The following is a 16612-nucleotide window of genomic DNA, read 5'->3' on the forward strand; positions in this document are numbered from 1 at the left end:
TACAGCAAATCACAAGCTTTTTTTTTCTTGAAACATTTGAATTGTGTTTCTCTATCTGTCCAAGGAGAAGAACAATATATTGTCTTCTTAACTGGTGCACAAATAGAAAGGGAAGTGCTTAAATTTCTCCACATGGCTTTCTGGAAGTAGCATCTGCGTCTGTTTGGCATCCTTTAAAATAAGGTCTGACAGCTTATCCACTGCCAGTCCCACACACCTGTGAAACGGGAAGCCAGCTCCGAAAGGTCCAACACGTGCCTCTCCCTCTATACTTTGCAAGTATGAACTCTGAGTCCATGATGGTTGACTGGAAGTCCTTTCAAGCCTCACTGATTCTGTACATCGTAGCCTATAATCACATATAAGATGGAAAGCCTTGATGATAAACAGAATAGGTCACCTCTGCCGCTATTCCTCAAGTGGAAAATTAAATCACCAGAAAAGGCTGCGGTCAAAACCTAACTTCGACTGAGCACTTTTCAATCTTTCAACACCAATCTGTGAACGTTTAGGCTTGACAAGAAGAAACTATTCTTTCAAAAGTGAGCTGGTTTCTTTCTCATTAAAACAAGACTGCATTCCACAGAAATAGCCACTCATAAAAAGATATTAATGTAGGCCAAAAAAAATCATTGCACAACACATTTGTACAATAAATGTATCTCAGACAATGTTTTGTTACATTCTTCCTTCTTTTCAGCTCATAGCCAAAACTGCACATTTTCAAGAATTCTCATCTAATGACAGAAAAACACCACATACAGCGATTCACTTCAGCTTCTACTGGAGGAATCCGAGAAATGTTTGCATTATGTTGAACAATTAATCCAAAGGCAAATTCTTCTCGCATGATCTTTACAAAACTATTTTTGTAGGGAATTCATTTGTTGCATCATTAAAGTGGCTAAGCTGAAAACAGTGCCAGCTTTAGCATGCAGTGTTGCCAACCATCATCCATTATTGTCCTCCTGCTGTAAGCGCCGCCATCCCTCCTTTCTTCAGTGTTTTCACAAGTTCTGCAATAATATTATCAGTCTATTCACACAGAATGCCCATACACACTGTGAAATTCAGGCCAGAAACCAAAACCTGACAAGTTTTTTTTTCTTACTGGGTTTCAAGCTATCCTGAGGCTCTAAGTAATTCTAATCTACTACATGACACCCTCCCACTGTTGTCTGGCAAATGTGAGAAAGGACAATTAAATCACACATACCCTTGAGCTGGATGCAAAATTGTCTACTCTGACTGAAGTCACATGCTCGCACCAGCAGCTGGATGCATTAAAAACAACATTAAAAGAACATTCTGTTCTCAGTGATATGGAGATTCTTTTTTTTTCCCCCTTCACAGCGCTTTGGTCTTTAACTTTCCCATTGTTTGATTTCTGTTCTTCAAATCCCGTGACAACGTCTGGATTTTGTCATGAAAGCATTCTTTTTTTAAAAAGCAGCGATTAAACAAATAAGACATTGCAGCAAGCTCTCAGGAGTCAATATGATTACTGGGGGAATGATGAAACAAATGGCAGATGACTGATGATGAAGTTCACATGAAACGTTATTAAAAAAAAAAAAAAAAAAAAGAAAGAAAGAAGAGAAAAGAAAAATGGGGTTTTGTTTGTTTTTTTTAACAGCCATGTGGAAATAAAAATGCAGTGCAGAGACACGGTCAAGTCAAACGCTCATTATAAAAAAATTATATAATTTCAGACCTTAAATTGTACTTTCCCAAAATTATCATACATTATGGTATTTGCGTCGTCACCATTTTCTGTAAAAAGGGCTTTGTTCAGAGAAACCTGTTTCCTGTCCAGCTTTGCTGTTCTTGGCAGCACTCAGCAGATGGGACTGATTTCTGACAGACCACACACCATTTTAAAGGGTGGATGGTGTTTATTTTTACAAAGGGGCTTGCAAATACCTCTGAAATGGGTCAAGATATATTTGTAAGAATTAAGTAACCTATATATTTACCATTCCACCTCTTTTCTGCCACTCCACCCTTTCCGAAAAGAATGAATTAAAAAAATGTCTGTGATAAGTTACATGGCATGACCCTGACATGGTGATTGGCTTTTAGAGGTTTGCAGCTGGTGTGTGCAGATGTGTGCAACGTCAAGCAGGGTACCATTAAGGAAATGTCCACATAGACAGCACATGCATTCAATACACATGACTGCTTATGTACATATATCACAGCAGCAAATCGACATGGCAGAGGCTTGTTTCCTGGATCTTGCTGCAATGGTGCAGCTGTTGATTCAGCTGCAATGTGTGCTTGTGTGCGATTCTGAGTTGGACACAGAGAGCTTTTGGTGGGTGTATAGCAGTTGTGAGGCCAGTTCAGAGACTGAGAGAACAGCAGAACTTGAGGTTGAGAGCATTGACTGAACCATCCCCACGAGACTTAACAGCCATGTTAACAATCCAAGTGTTAACTCACAGCTACAGCCCCATTACCCCCTTGGCCAACACTAACACATACATATGGAAAGGAAAGGGCTTCACACATTACAAGGAGGGCAAATTTGCCAAAACATTCTGCTGCTGAAATTCAGTCGAGATTACACATCCTCTGCTGGATGACGTGATTATTTGAACGATTTGATCAAACACAAACAATTGTTTATGCGTTTTAATCCTTCTCATACTGACCTACTTATGTCAGCATCTCACAGTTGTTTTACAACTAAATATTTCATCTGGACAGTCTTAATTTTTCAGAATTTCTGTGTCAGCGCAGAGAAATACAAATTGCTTCGGTGCTATAAACCTAATGAAATTAACGACTCCTTGCCTCAGATCTGAGTGCACTGGCGCTTTTATGTCACGCCTGGCATTCTTTACAGAACCACAACCTCTGGGAAGGAGAGATGGAATAGGGATCAGGGATGAACTGGCTAGAGGTTCAAAGACATGTCTAAACTAAAATCCACTCCAAGCTCTTCTGTGGTGCACAGTTATCGTCTTAACCAGCCGAGCCTCTCAACTCTCTGATGCCCAATGACTCAACTTCTACACAGCTCTCCAACCGGCTTACTGCTCTGTGCCATGATTTCCCACTCCAACAGATCAAAACTTGTGTGTTCAACTGCTCACTGACACAGGTTTTTTGTTGAACAATCAAGAACATCGTTTTGAGATTTGAATGAGAAAAAAAGTGAGTGAGATGTTAGCAGTTTAATCGAGTGCAAAGACAAAATAGCATTAAAACAGCAGCAGAAGAACAAGAGGGAAAACATGAAGGAGAGATAGAGGACCAAAGTGAAAGCCCGAACAGACAGAGGGACGTAGCTAGAGAAATTCCTTCCTTACTGACTACATGAAGAGGGTGGACTGTTGCTGTGAACTCAAGGAAGTTCAGCAGACAGTGAGTAAGAGGGTTTGATCAACAAAAGCAAGTGAGCTTGGGGAGAAAGAGCGGAGGTGGGCCATTTTTGCTGCTGTCGTCAGCAAATGAACTCCAAATCTCATTCCCAAAGCACAATGTGCAAAAGTGTGTGCGTCAAAAAATGACTTTCTTACACGAGGGAGAGAATTTCTGCGCATGTACTTTAATAGTCCGACTGAGTATGTGCGGCACATGGGTGTGTTGGGCAGGAAGCAATCCAACTAAGAGTTTCCATTTTCATCAACTTAGAGGTATTTCACACACCTCATCCATTTTCTTTCAACAATATAGTCTATAGTCACACTCTAGGTTTATTTTCCTGAATAACTGGGCATATATGCTGATCACGCTATCAAGAGTTATCCACATGGAAATCTTACAATGAAAATATGCCTTTAAAAAAAAAAAAGAAGCAATACAACAACAGCTGTATTTGGTCAGGACAGATTTCTGGAATGAGGCAAATAGTCACACTGAATCTTTTAACATTACGCTCATATTCAAACCAAAAAGAGGTGGAGGCAGTGCTTCGGTACAGTGCATCTAGAGTCCTAGTTAAAATTCCAACAAGGGGAATCATAAGGCGCCTGGTTTGCATTACTTGGTTTTGAAAACTGCTTCAGGGACAGTTAAATTGCATCTTTCTATGACATTTAAATCTATTTCCTAAACCAAAAACGGAAAATAGACAAAGGAGGAATGGTAAAACAAACCGCTATCCATCATTTATTTTATTACAGACAATTAACATACTATGAAGGAAGTTTAACACAATCAGGAGGCTGAGATTTAAACAAGAAAGTACCCACAAGAAGTATTCAAAGAGAGCCACATACTTGGCAACAAACTTGAAGAATACATTATCTGGTGTCAAGACTGAAAAATGTAAATGCATTATTTTTATTTATTTTTTGTCAGACCCATCTGATCAGTCTGATCTACAAACATTCCTAGTTGTCCAAGGAATAGTTCACCAACATTTTGAAGGACAATCCAAAACTGTAGATGCCTTTAGTTCCGTTCTCCGTTAAGATTATCCCACACTACCTCAATAATGTTGAGGTCAGGGCTAAGTTATCAACTCCATAAGCCACTGATTTTCAGTCCAGTTCTTGCGTCATTTGTGTCACAAATAATGTTTCGCGTCTGTCAAACTGCATTAAACTTAGTTCTTTTTCACAGATGTGACTAAAGAGATGCCAACAAATTATGTGATAGTAACAAAGTACTTAAAGATACAATTTAAAATATGTTCTTTGCCCAGCTGTTTGTTAAGTGTAAACAAAACATTGGTTCATGCCTCGACTAAATAGGCTTTTTTTTAAATTTTTTTATTACTTGAATGATTTATAGGTCAGTTTTAAGTGGCCTAAACAAATTAAACATTTTTGGCTAAAAATGGTCAGCTACGAGGACTGGACTGCAAATGAGTGAAAAGGGAACTAAATGTAAAGAAAAACCTTGAAAGACCTTCAGAAAGCCTGGAGATCTATTTGGTGAAAACCATTTAAAACTATTACAAGAAGGTCTGGCTCCTTGGAAGTAAAACATAAAGAAATGAAGGGTGCAACAGGACTTTTTCACAGTACTCTGTCACCAATTTGTTTTGTGTTGGGCTTTAAGTATCCAAAATTCCTTTCAAGTAGTGCTTCAATGGCTGAAGCCAAACTTCACCATCGACCGTTTTCCTTGCGATTTAACATCAGATCGTAGAACGTACAATTTTTGTGACTGTTGAGAGGATGAGAACGGATGAGACCTGCCAGTCCTTAAGTCAATCAGACTTTTGATACTGAAACAATATGTAGGTTTCACTAACTAATCAGCTTTTCGGTTTCTATTTTGGGGAGACTTACTGGCAAAATCTTTAATTGAAATCATTTGTTGACGTTTAAACAACACAAAACACTAAGTATAAGTTGTAGGAATAAAACCTGGCTAAAGACACTAGAGCATCATTAATGAATAATTGGAAATTACTTTACTGATGGCTTTGTACTTAAAAAAAAATACAAGAACTATTTGAACTGTATGAAATCCAGTTGGTCTCACACTTGACTGACCAATTAGCATCACTAAAGGATTATTAAGAAGTTGAGAAGTCCATTGAAGGCCGTTTTAGGTTAGAAAAAAAGAAGAGAAAAATCCTTGTTCTATTCATTGTAGAGAAACCTGAAGGCAGCTATTAAAACAAAAGTCAGTGAGGCCGTGCTGCCCTGATAAGGCACATGTTTAACACCACTTTAAACTCCAGATAATCTGATATACGTAGTATATTACGTAAGTGGAAAGGCCCAAAGTGTTGTGTCAGCTGTGTTTTACCATCAGAGACCTGGAGCGGTTTAATGTCAGTGACGTTCCATTTTTTCTATTTGTTTAGATATGTAATTAGAAGCGAGTGGACGAGCACCTGACATCTGCTCTCCTAACAAGAGAAAAGTGCTGCTCAGTGGGCTTGAACACAACCCAAAGAAAAAGCAAACTCTACCCGAGTACAGACTACACACTCACCTTCTGAAAGAAATCCTCACCGCCATTGACTCTCCCCTCAGAGGCAGCTAGAGTGAGACAGAGAAAGAGAAAAATAAATCTATAAAACCACATAGAACCTCTGTCTTTAAGACACAATGTAACCAACACAGCCAAATCACACATCGATTATCCAGTCCTCTAAAAGTTAAGGTATCTTTGGTCAGAGCAACGTTTATGGTGGATCTCCATTTCTTTGAATATTGTGTTTGGCAGGCCCGCTGATACTGCTGACTAGCAGGAATGGAATAAAATGTTCCAAGTCATTTTCTATAATCCCAGAGATTGGATACAGCTTCCGTGTAACAAATTGATGGATACTGTGAAAATATTTGAGCATTTTTCAGTAGCCGATAATTGGGTGTTTTATACCACATTTGGATCAAATTGTGTTGGTTTCTTATTTCCTGAAAAGTGCTTCCCTCTTTTGAAAATATGTCAGCACATTGTAAACTTCTGTTCTTTATCAACTACAGTATATAAGATATAAAAAGCTAAAAAAAACTGCTCCAAAAAATCTTGTAAACAAACTGAGCACTTAAAATGTCTGTGGTGTGTTAGTGTACTTTTCCAAGCAGGTGAATATGCCAAGAAACTCCCTCAGCTGATACAGTATGCAGGATAGAAGCAGAGAGCCAACCGCCAGAGTAAGTCAGGCCTGAAGTCATTCCAGCACATCTGCAAGTCCTTCAAACTGTGGCAGCTCTCTTGATGTAAAATACATATCTGCTGTCCAAGGAGAATTCTCATGTTCCTGTGACATTTGAGAATACACGGAAAATATAATGATGCATTGAAGCCAGTGTTCTAGAGATGGATCAGTTGAATCTTTGTGAATATGGCAGCAGCAGCACAGGCAGTGTAGGTTATACGGTTCAGCCATAAATTAACAATCTCAGTGCAACAAGCAGAATGATGTTATGATCAAAAGAAACCAAAATGTTGCTACGTTTGAGCTTTAATGTAAAAAATCTTTTAACTGCCACCGACATTTATCTTTAGTCGGACTAGTATCTTAGGTCCCGTGTCACATTTGTATGAGGATAAACCCATTTCTTTTTCTTAAGAAATGCAGTACAACTCAAAAAAGAAAAAAAAGCAACCACATGCCAAATCATAGCACCCAACCATTGTTTTCTTCCGAAGAAGACGAAAAATTTCCACTTACTTATAAAACAACGCACCCAATAAAACATGGGCGTGCAGATCAATGTTGAGAGTTCCCCGTCCACACCACATCTCAAAGCAATCATGAAAATAAAAACCCTCAATGACCGGTTTAATTTTCAAACAGACAAAAAAAGCCAGAATGCCTACATCATGAGCCTTAAACACGTGTTTGTGCTCAAGCAGACTCCCACATAAACATTTTCAGATTACAGTTTATGCAGGCAGGCAGACAGGCCTGGTCTGTCTCAACAGGTGAGGTCAGTTTCTGATGAAACGTGTGTATATATATCAAACACTCACCATGCCAGATAAAAGATTAATTCTGGCTGCCCCTCGGCTCATCTCTCAAAATAGAACATTGGTGTTATTAAAGGAAGGATGTTGATTAAAAACTGATGGCTAATGTAAGGTTAGGAAAACAGCAGTCAGTTTTAATAAACCAGTTATTTGACCCATCCCAACCCAATGCAACATACATCAGCTTTTACATTTAGAGCCTGGATCAACGTGAATGTCACATGAACATCTAGAAGATACGCAAACAATTATGTAAAAAACATTGAGGCCAAGTCAATAACTTACAATAAACGCATAATCTTCTCAAATCATTTTCAATTAATATTTCTAGTCTCTTCAGAGGCTGAAAAATAGGTTTTAGTGAACAGTTTTCCAGTAAACCCTCTCGTTTAAGAGAGCATTTAATAAGGAAAACCTGATAGTCGTGTTGAAATTGATGTGAAATAATCCACCTATCACCCATTTGACATTGTTATTCTTCTATAAAGGACCAATATCAGATGTTAAGCCTGGTGCACGCTACAAAGATTTTTCTTAATCCATTCATCCGTCCATTTTCCATACCCACTTCATGCTGCAGACGAATATTGGAAGTCAGGGACAAATGGCGACACCCTTGGAAAGATTTGATCAGAGGTTACCTCTGGCTATGTGTTAACGGTCAGAAGACATGATTTGTGAGGTGTGTGAACACGTCCCAATCCCCAACTGAATATCAGGCATGTCTGACAAGACACAGAAGCTGTGGAGAAAACTGCCACTTTCTCTGCCAGGTGAGTAAAACAGAACGAATCAATTAGACCTACTCGTATTGTGTTTGTTGTAACATTAATGACAAGCAAAGAGACTTATTGGCGCGACACTTGGAACTGCTTTAAGTCAGGTCAAAGTCTGGCAAACATTTTGTAGCGTGGGACTCCTGTCAGAGATCAGTAGTAGAAATCACTAGAACTTAAAAACTCCAGAACACAAGAAAAATGCATCATGTAGTGTGAACAATACAACAGCACTGAACATCTTGTAGTCTGAACATGGCTTTAAGAAAAAATAAAACAATAAATAAAAAAATGCCACACTAGAGCAAATTGGTAGGAATTTAATGTATAAAACCTAACTGCACCATTCAAGCTGTTGGAAGAAACGCTGGAGCAAATGTTTATCCCTCCCTTTGTGAAACACTAACCAACATTGTTAATTGATTCATGGAAACGTTCACCAGCGCTATACTGCACGAGAAGGACTCGCATGCTGATGCAAGAGCTGCTCTTCTGGACTTCCAAAGTATATAAAAGAGAGAAGCTCAGAATACAACAATTTCTTTCTTGATGATAGTACATTTTTAGATAGGAAATAGTTGTTGACTGCTTTATCAAAGTTAAACATATCTTTCTTACCTTTGACTTGCTCAGCTTCAGTTTGAAGAAAACATCATTTTTTTATCCTTTTTTTTTTAAAACTTTGAATCATTGTCTTGTGTCCTTTGAGTTACTGTTTTCTCTGCTCTGTTTTACTGTTTTTGTGCCTTAATTTTGTCTCAAGCACTTTGGTCAACTCTGGTTGTTTTTGACATGCTTCATATATAAATCAGACTTAATCACATCACCTGCTTTGCAAACTGAGAAAATTCTAACTGTTTTTAGACTCTCATGCATGAGTAACATTACTGATTGGGAAATATAATGGTTGAAGCAATCTTGGATGCCTCCCCAGCTGCCTATGATTTTTGTTTAAAAGTCTCAAAATTGGCAAAATTGGCATGCTGTGTTTAATCAGTCGAGAGACCAAAAAGACAAAAGAAAAGGACATCTTAAGTTAGGACAAATTCCTGAACAGCGAGATGATTTATTCATACAAAATACTTCCCAAACTCTCACATCTGTTGGATTTTCTTGTTTCACTCACAGGAAGCTTTTAGTGCCAAAAAATAACCAAAAAACATTTGGGATGTTTACAGGATAATAAAAAAAACAACATACATTTTTAGAGGATAAACATATTACTACTATATTACTACTATAACTGCATTCATGGCTCATCTCAATGATGGCAGGTTTAAGTGTTTACATCCAGTATTTAGTTTTGTAAGGTACAGCCTCTGACAGAAGTGTTTAGTTCTTTGGTGGCCTGAAGTTATTCAAGATTATGAAAGACTCTGTAACTGTTCGAGTTTCCTGTAATAGTTAAGACAAACAAAAAGGAGTGCAGCAACAGCAGACAGTTTTTTCCCCCCACATGCTTAGTGAAAAACTATACAGCAGACCAGTTATTCGTATAAAATCTTTTCTTTTATTAACAAAACAACCCTAAAGGGAAAAGCTCTCTCTCTCAGTGGAGAAATGAGGACAAATATAAAACTAAGGACACGGTAAGTCAATAAAAGGGCCACTTTTACTTACAGTTTCTTAACTGAACTAGATCAGTAACAGTCAATTCATTAATCAGCTTGTACACAGAGTTGAATTCACACAGTACACAACCTCCGCTGAATGTTGAACTAAATCAAAGAGAGGATGTTGATCTTATCATTAAAAAACATCCTCAACAGGAAAAAGTCATTTTCATGTGAATTAACCAAAGTGATATACAGTATATATATATAAAGTAAGAGGTCTGAGTCAAAGGAGATGTAAACATAAATATGGAAGGGAACAAAAAAAATGTGTATAGTTGTTGACATACAACAAAACTAACTCAAAACGCAAACAGCACAACGGCATTTGTGCAGGAAGCTAAAAGGAATCTGATATGGAACATGAGTGAAAACATGTGCCGTGTGTTGAGAGCAAAACATCCTGTTGGCACATGTGTAAACTGGCCATGAGAAGACATGGGAGCAGGGTGTCCTGTGAACGCTGGGAATACGGAGAGTGACATTCTCATTTTACACTCCACCAAATATTTTACAATTAGTTAAAAAGTAATTAGTTAAGTAGTCAAATTCTTACTTGAATTCAGCTCCGACTGCTTTAATGTTGTGTAATAGCTTCTTGTGGCATTTTAAGACATTTCTCGAGCATCCGTGTCGAGATAAACCGTCTTCACTTGGCACTTAACCTTCTATTTCGAGGTGTTGAACCACATAAGTGATTTTTAATGGTTGTTTCACTCGCTGGTAATACAACAACTAATGAGAGATGTGTAGGTGGGATCAAGGGTGAGGACAGGCCTCCAGAGTCTGACCAGTTCTGGCCACATGTGATCAAAGATCTGTGGAGTGTGACTAACATCTTTTTTTCTGGGTTGCACTCATAGAAAAACATAAAAGTCAGAGCCAATCAAAGGCAGACATGGGGCAGGTCTTCACCTTTGACTGGCTCTGCCCTGGAAATTCTTCTGATGTGTATGCTTTTGAAAATGTGATCTGCAAGCTACTCTCCAAAAGTGATACATGCTACCAACTGGTAAAAGGGAGAGGAAATCCAACTTACTGGTAAAACAAACAAAGACAAATGCTTTGTTCCCCATAACACATATCGCTGATCCCAGCGCCAGCCTAGACCTTGTACCATCATCAGGGGGAACCATTAAACTTTCTGTCTCGCTTGTCATTTGTAAGATGGCAAAATGTTACCCTAGCTGAACATTAGATGTAGCATCAGATTCAGCCCATTTTCTATGGCTTGGGTACAATAATCAATAATCACGGCAGACGTGGCAAAGCAGTAACCCTTAAAATGTGTTATTGCATTGCTAAAGACAAAATGAACATTATGGATGTACCTAAAAGAAAAAAGTAACGTGCAATGGATGCAAAAAGTCTGGAGCCTGGGGGGGGGGGGGGGGGGGGGGGGGGTGTCTTTAACTACTGCGCCTCAGCTTAAAATTTTCAGCTGAAGGCTTAATTAGCCATCGCTAGTAAAACGCAACACATCATGCCAACACCAGTATTTGTAATTACTATTCACTAAACCCTCACAGACTGAAAACACCACAGAGTCTATAGCTGTGATGCAAGTTTAAAGTGTTTCTATTCATGGGGTCTTGAAGTCTCAAAAATGTTGAAATGAGATACACTTGTGACACCACACATTGCTTGGACCCAATGAATTACCAGTTTAAAAAGAGAAACAACAAAAAAAAACCCAGCTCTTTTTGGCAAAAAGATCAAATGTCAGGAAAGCCATGAACATAAATCCTATGTAGACATATGAGAGAAGATACAAACAAATCTACTTATAATCAATGAATAACAGCCAATAGTTAGATGCTGGCACTGACGAATAAGGTTATTTGCAGATTTCTTCTGCACAATCCAACCTAGTTTGGCTTCAGAGTTTATGTACATTTCTAGATTCAGAAAGGGTGTATAATGGCTACTTCATTCACTTCAGAGCCCTGAGCCCTCACATTCTAGGCAAGGACTCTGGCGATTGGTATTACCATCCAAATCTCCAACTGAACTGTAAATGGTCGAGATGCTTTGTGGGTAGTGGGATACAGGGATTTGACAAAGAAGAATGGATGGAATAAGAAAAGATGACATCTACTGTTCTGCTATTTTTTTTTTCTTAGCTTTTTTTTTTTAAGTGTTCAATGCAGGTCAAACAAAGTTAAAGAAAAGAGAGTAAATCATTGGAGTATTTAGCTACTTCTAAAAACCTCTAACCACAACTGAAGGTCTGGGTTAGCTTAGAATTATGCGGACAGTACAGAAGAATCAGTCCCTATTTGGTTAAAACAAAATAAAATAAAACCTCCCCTACCAAGAGCAAAACTGCCAACATGAACACAAGATAAATGATTAAAAGGCTTCTTATTTTTTCATGTTAAGGGCACACTGACATCTAAGCTTTGAAAGCAGTCCACTTACTGGCAACCTTTTTTGCAAAAAACACAAACTTCACTTTCACAGCATTAATATTGGACCAACTGTCTTATGATCCGATTGTCAAACAACATAAAACTAGAGAGAAAGAAGAAGACTAGAGAGATATTTTTCATATATTTGCTTTTTTTCTCAAAGAATTGACAAGCATTTTTCCCACAAAAATGCATAGCTCATGGCTCATTACCAAGATAACCAGAAACCCTATTATTTTATCTGCCAACAAAAAAAACCCAACTCAAATTATAGGCCTCCTTTAGGACAAATCAACTAAAGATCTCAACCAGAGTTAAAGCACACATATCTACTCTAAAGCATATTCCTAAGTTGTGATTTACAGAAAAAAAGGAGACCGTTTCATTTTGTATTTATTTTTTCTTATAGGTTAGATGAGGACAAGTGCATTTCTCCTCCCTCCCACAAAAGCCACCGTCCGATTCAATACGGTTTAAATGTTGCAATCAGCACGATCATTTGGTCCCTTTTGGAAAATATGAAGCAAATAATGTACCATTAACTTCAAGCAACTAATTTGATTTTAAATTAATTTGAGAGAATAGACAGGATTGTTGACGTTAATCAGATCCTCGCCCTGAAATTCCTTCCACATAATTACTTAATGTATCCAATCAGTGTCACTGCATGTAAAGGACAGAGAGAAACTGCAGTTGAAAGCACACAGGACTCCATGCTGCCAGATGGAGCAGCGTCTGGTATTCATTATTTTGCGGAAAGACCAAGTTTCTGGGAGATTCCGCTGTTTTGACACTGAAGGAATGTAAACAGCACTTATTTCTACGGTTATGACTTCAATCCACACACAACAATCCAGCAAACAATAGAGAAATAGGCCCTAATAAATCAAATCACAAAACAATATTTTCACAATTAGAGAATTTCTTTTGTACACAACCAAGATTTAGTGGAGGGCTGCGAGTGAGCAAAAGTTCAACAAAAAACAAGTTACAATGACTCCTGATGGTACAGATGTAAGCCCTTATCCATTTACTTAAACATGCTATACAGAATATATTCAGTCGTTCAGTCATCATATAATAAAGCGGGAGTTGTACACTTGTGGCCACAAATGTGTATGCACATTAACTACTTGTATGTCTTTTGCCAACAGTAAAACTTGGGCTTTATAAAGGCGTACCTCATGCATAATTCAAATTATGCGGACAGGATTTTAGGCACTTGAAGCCTAATGTGATGAAAAGTAAAACTAGGGTTCAATAGAATTAAACTTTCATCGAGAAAAACTGTTTCATAGAGCGTGCATTCCTCATCATTTTTTTTTCTGGGTTCACAGACACCTTTATCACTTTGTAAAATGAATGGCCGGAAAACTAAGCTTCCTTTTTGAAATACTGTTTGTAGTAAACATATCATTCAAACTCGGTCTTTCCTCTAACGCTATAAGTGGCAATGGTGCTAAGAAAGAAGAGAGAGAAATGCTTAAGTTAGTCACCGAACAAAGGTGTAATTTGGAAAAACAAAAGTTAACTCATTGACACCTGCACATATCCACACTCCTATGTGGAAAGATGCTGTGCTGAGGAATTCTTATTTCTGGTCCACAAATACAGACTTTTTTATACATTTTCTGCTTATGGCCTACATGTAAACCTTGAAGACTCATGATCTGACCATTTCCCTTTACCTTACCAGGATCTTCTAATCTAAACTTATCTCACAGTCTCTGTCCTAATCAGTATTTCTCTGTTGTTCTGAATTTGATTCAAGAATCGAAACCACCAAATAAAACGTTTTTCTTTTCTCCAGTTTCTTGCGAGTGTCTTAACTTTACATTCGTGAAACTGCACTTCATTTTTGTTGTGATACAAAGAGGGTTTTTTTTTTAAGCAAATCACTAACATGAGCTTCTACCTCCATTTGTGCCAAGAGATGAAAGTGGAAACGAGGTTGGTGCAAGTGCATACAATGTCATCATGATGGAGATTTATAAAAGAGGACAATGCCCCTGCACAGCATCAAAGATCTGATGAAAAGAATGCACATACACATTTGTCCCCTAGTGTGTTCACATAGTTTTAGTCAGGAATTTATAAAGCGTGTAATGTAGCTGCTCCCCTGAAATTATGACATTTTTAATCAATCCCATGTCAAGGGATTCTTTTAAAAAGCACAGAATGACTCTCTAAACTGCAGAGCTGCTTACACAATATGAGCAGCATTGGCAACACTGACCATAGGACTTGGAGTGAAACTTGGGAAAGTCACAGAAAAGTTTGTGAACACTTGTGAACCAGTGAACACTTAATTCCAGCGGCTAAGGTTTCATAACAAATGACAACTCCTACAATGTAGGGAAACGTCCATGGCATGAAGTCAGACAGATTGATACAAAAGCCGGACAAATAAACAATGCCTGACAAGAGAAAAACTGTTTTTCCCTTTTTTTTTTTTTTTTAATTTTTTTTAGGAAAAGAGCAAATAAATAAGATAGACATAATTATGAGAAACATGAGAAGCATTTACACCCGAGCTGGTGATTTTGATTTTCTTAACAAAGCATAACATCCGTGCTTAATCTGTTAGGACATCAGAAAAACAGCTTCTGTACACCACCCTTGGTGTGTGTCAGATCAAGTTTTCAGTACACTAATTACTGGATGAAATCTCGAGCTGGCAATTCTATCAGCACTACCAAATAGCTGATTCATTGTGTAATGGACTGTGTACAGTCGAACAGAGCAAGAGACTTTTTTCTTGAACATTAAACGTAGGATTTAATACCTGACTTTATCCCTCTGCTTAATGACTTCAACCACTATCGATACTACTCCTGCACCTGGAGGCTTACAAAGCAAAAGAATATCTAAAATTTTCCAAACAGCTCAAAATCTGAAAGATGAATCGTATTAACAATAGTATTCAGTCAATCCCCCCCCTCCCCTAATTGACAGAAGCTGTTCTCATAAGTCGAGCCTTAACAATTTACTTGAGACAGAATGTCTCCACAAGTATATCACCTCATAGCTGACAAGTAGTTTGCTATCATAGGTCTAACTCTGAACACTTCAGTCTTCTCGTGAACAACTCTGGCATATTTCATGCAAGTTGGCACCTAAACAGACTCCAGCACCTGAGACACCCTTCAGCTGTTTCTCCAAGGATAAGCAGTATCTAATCACAAATTCAGGATTAGGGAATTATACAACTAAAGCACGACCAGCTGTTTGCTTTATATGATCTTTCAAATTAGTGCTGCCAGAGGAGTTTCCCAAGTTTTCACAAGAGAAATTATTAAGAAAAGTGGAAGTTAATCATCTTTTTGTGGCAGACAAACATGTTGAGCAATACAATTCAGCTCTTGGGATTAATTTGTTTAGATGATGTCATTCACCAATTATGAGAGATGACTCGAGTTCTTTTTATGTTTTGTTTCACTTCATATCACCCATGGATATTTAGACTGTAGCCTGAAAATAGATTTTCAGACTTTTAGGTCTGAGCAACAATAGACAAAACCATGACTACGGTTATTGTAAGTTACCTTTTAAAAATAATACCTACTTTAAAACTAATTATATTTTACAAACAGTGTTGTGACTGTGATTCTACCAAGAATAACTAAAATTGTGACATTATTTGATGGATTGAGGATTGTCATTATCCTTGCAAGTCCCTTGAAAACGGCTTGGAGAGAGATAGTTGCTTCAACTTTTAGGTGCATCCTGTCAAAAAAAAAAAAATAATTAAATAAATGTAAAAACAACACCTACGAGTCGTTGTCCTTCTAGAAAAGCAGCCTGCTCTGCAGACACTGCCTACCACCAGCTCTGCTGTCATCAAAACCCAAATTTAATTTGATGAAAGATATTCTATACACTCTGAATGCAGGAAGAGCCAACCATTTTGATTATTTATACTATTGGTGAAGTATAGGGCAAGGCATGCTATATCACACTTATAACACAAAATCTGATTTCATCCCTTTCTGGTTTTACTATCAAGAGCAATGGACACCACTGAATCACCAGGGTTAAAATTCCTCAGAAATGCGACTTGATGCGCTGATCCTACCATCCTAGGGCTGAACGATATATCGTTATCGTATCTATATCGAGATATGAACATTCAAGAAAGTAATTTCGAAAAAGCAATGATATAAACGATATATTTCCCCCGCGCTCGCCCTGCTTATACAGCTCCGGCAGTCACCATAAACATTACTTTTAAGATTGCGCTTGAACGCACCCCACTGCCAGCCAACCACAAAGCTTATTTCACGCTTGCTGTGGATCGACAGCTGAAGCCAACCAATGACAAACATAGGAGGGTGGGAGTGAGGGAGAAGTAGAGTGAGACGCACACAGCCACACACATTCACGGGGAATTCACGGCGAAATCAAAACGAAAGAAACGAAAGAA

The 16612-nt window shown here is 38.0% G+C and overlaps 1 protein-coding gene across 1 annotated transcript in view; it reads right to left on the reverse strand.

Moving 5' to 3' along the window:
* bicc1a (BicC family RNA binding protein 1a) overlaps positions 1–16612 on the reverse strand; it is a 63114-nt gene that overhangs the window by 36327 nt on the left and 10175 nt on the right. The window contains exon 2 of the mRNA XM_075478474.1: positions 5905–5951. Coding sequence (XP_075334589.1) covers positions 5905–5951 — 47 coding nt within the window. The remainder of the gene's footprint in view (positions 1–5904; positions 5952–16612) is intronic.

This window comes from Odontesthes bonariensis, chromosome 2, assembly GCF_027942865.1.
Source record: "Odontesthes bonariensis isolate fOdoBon6 chromosome 2, fOdoBon6.hap1, whole genome shotgun sequence".
In the NCBI taxonomy this organism is placed as follows: Eukaryota; Metazoa; Chordata; class Actinopteri; order Atheriniformes; family Atherinopsidae; genus Odontesthes; species Odontesthes bonariensis.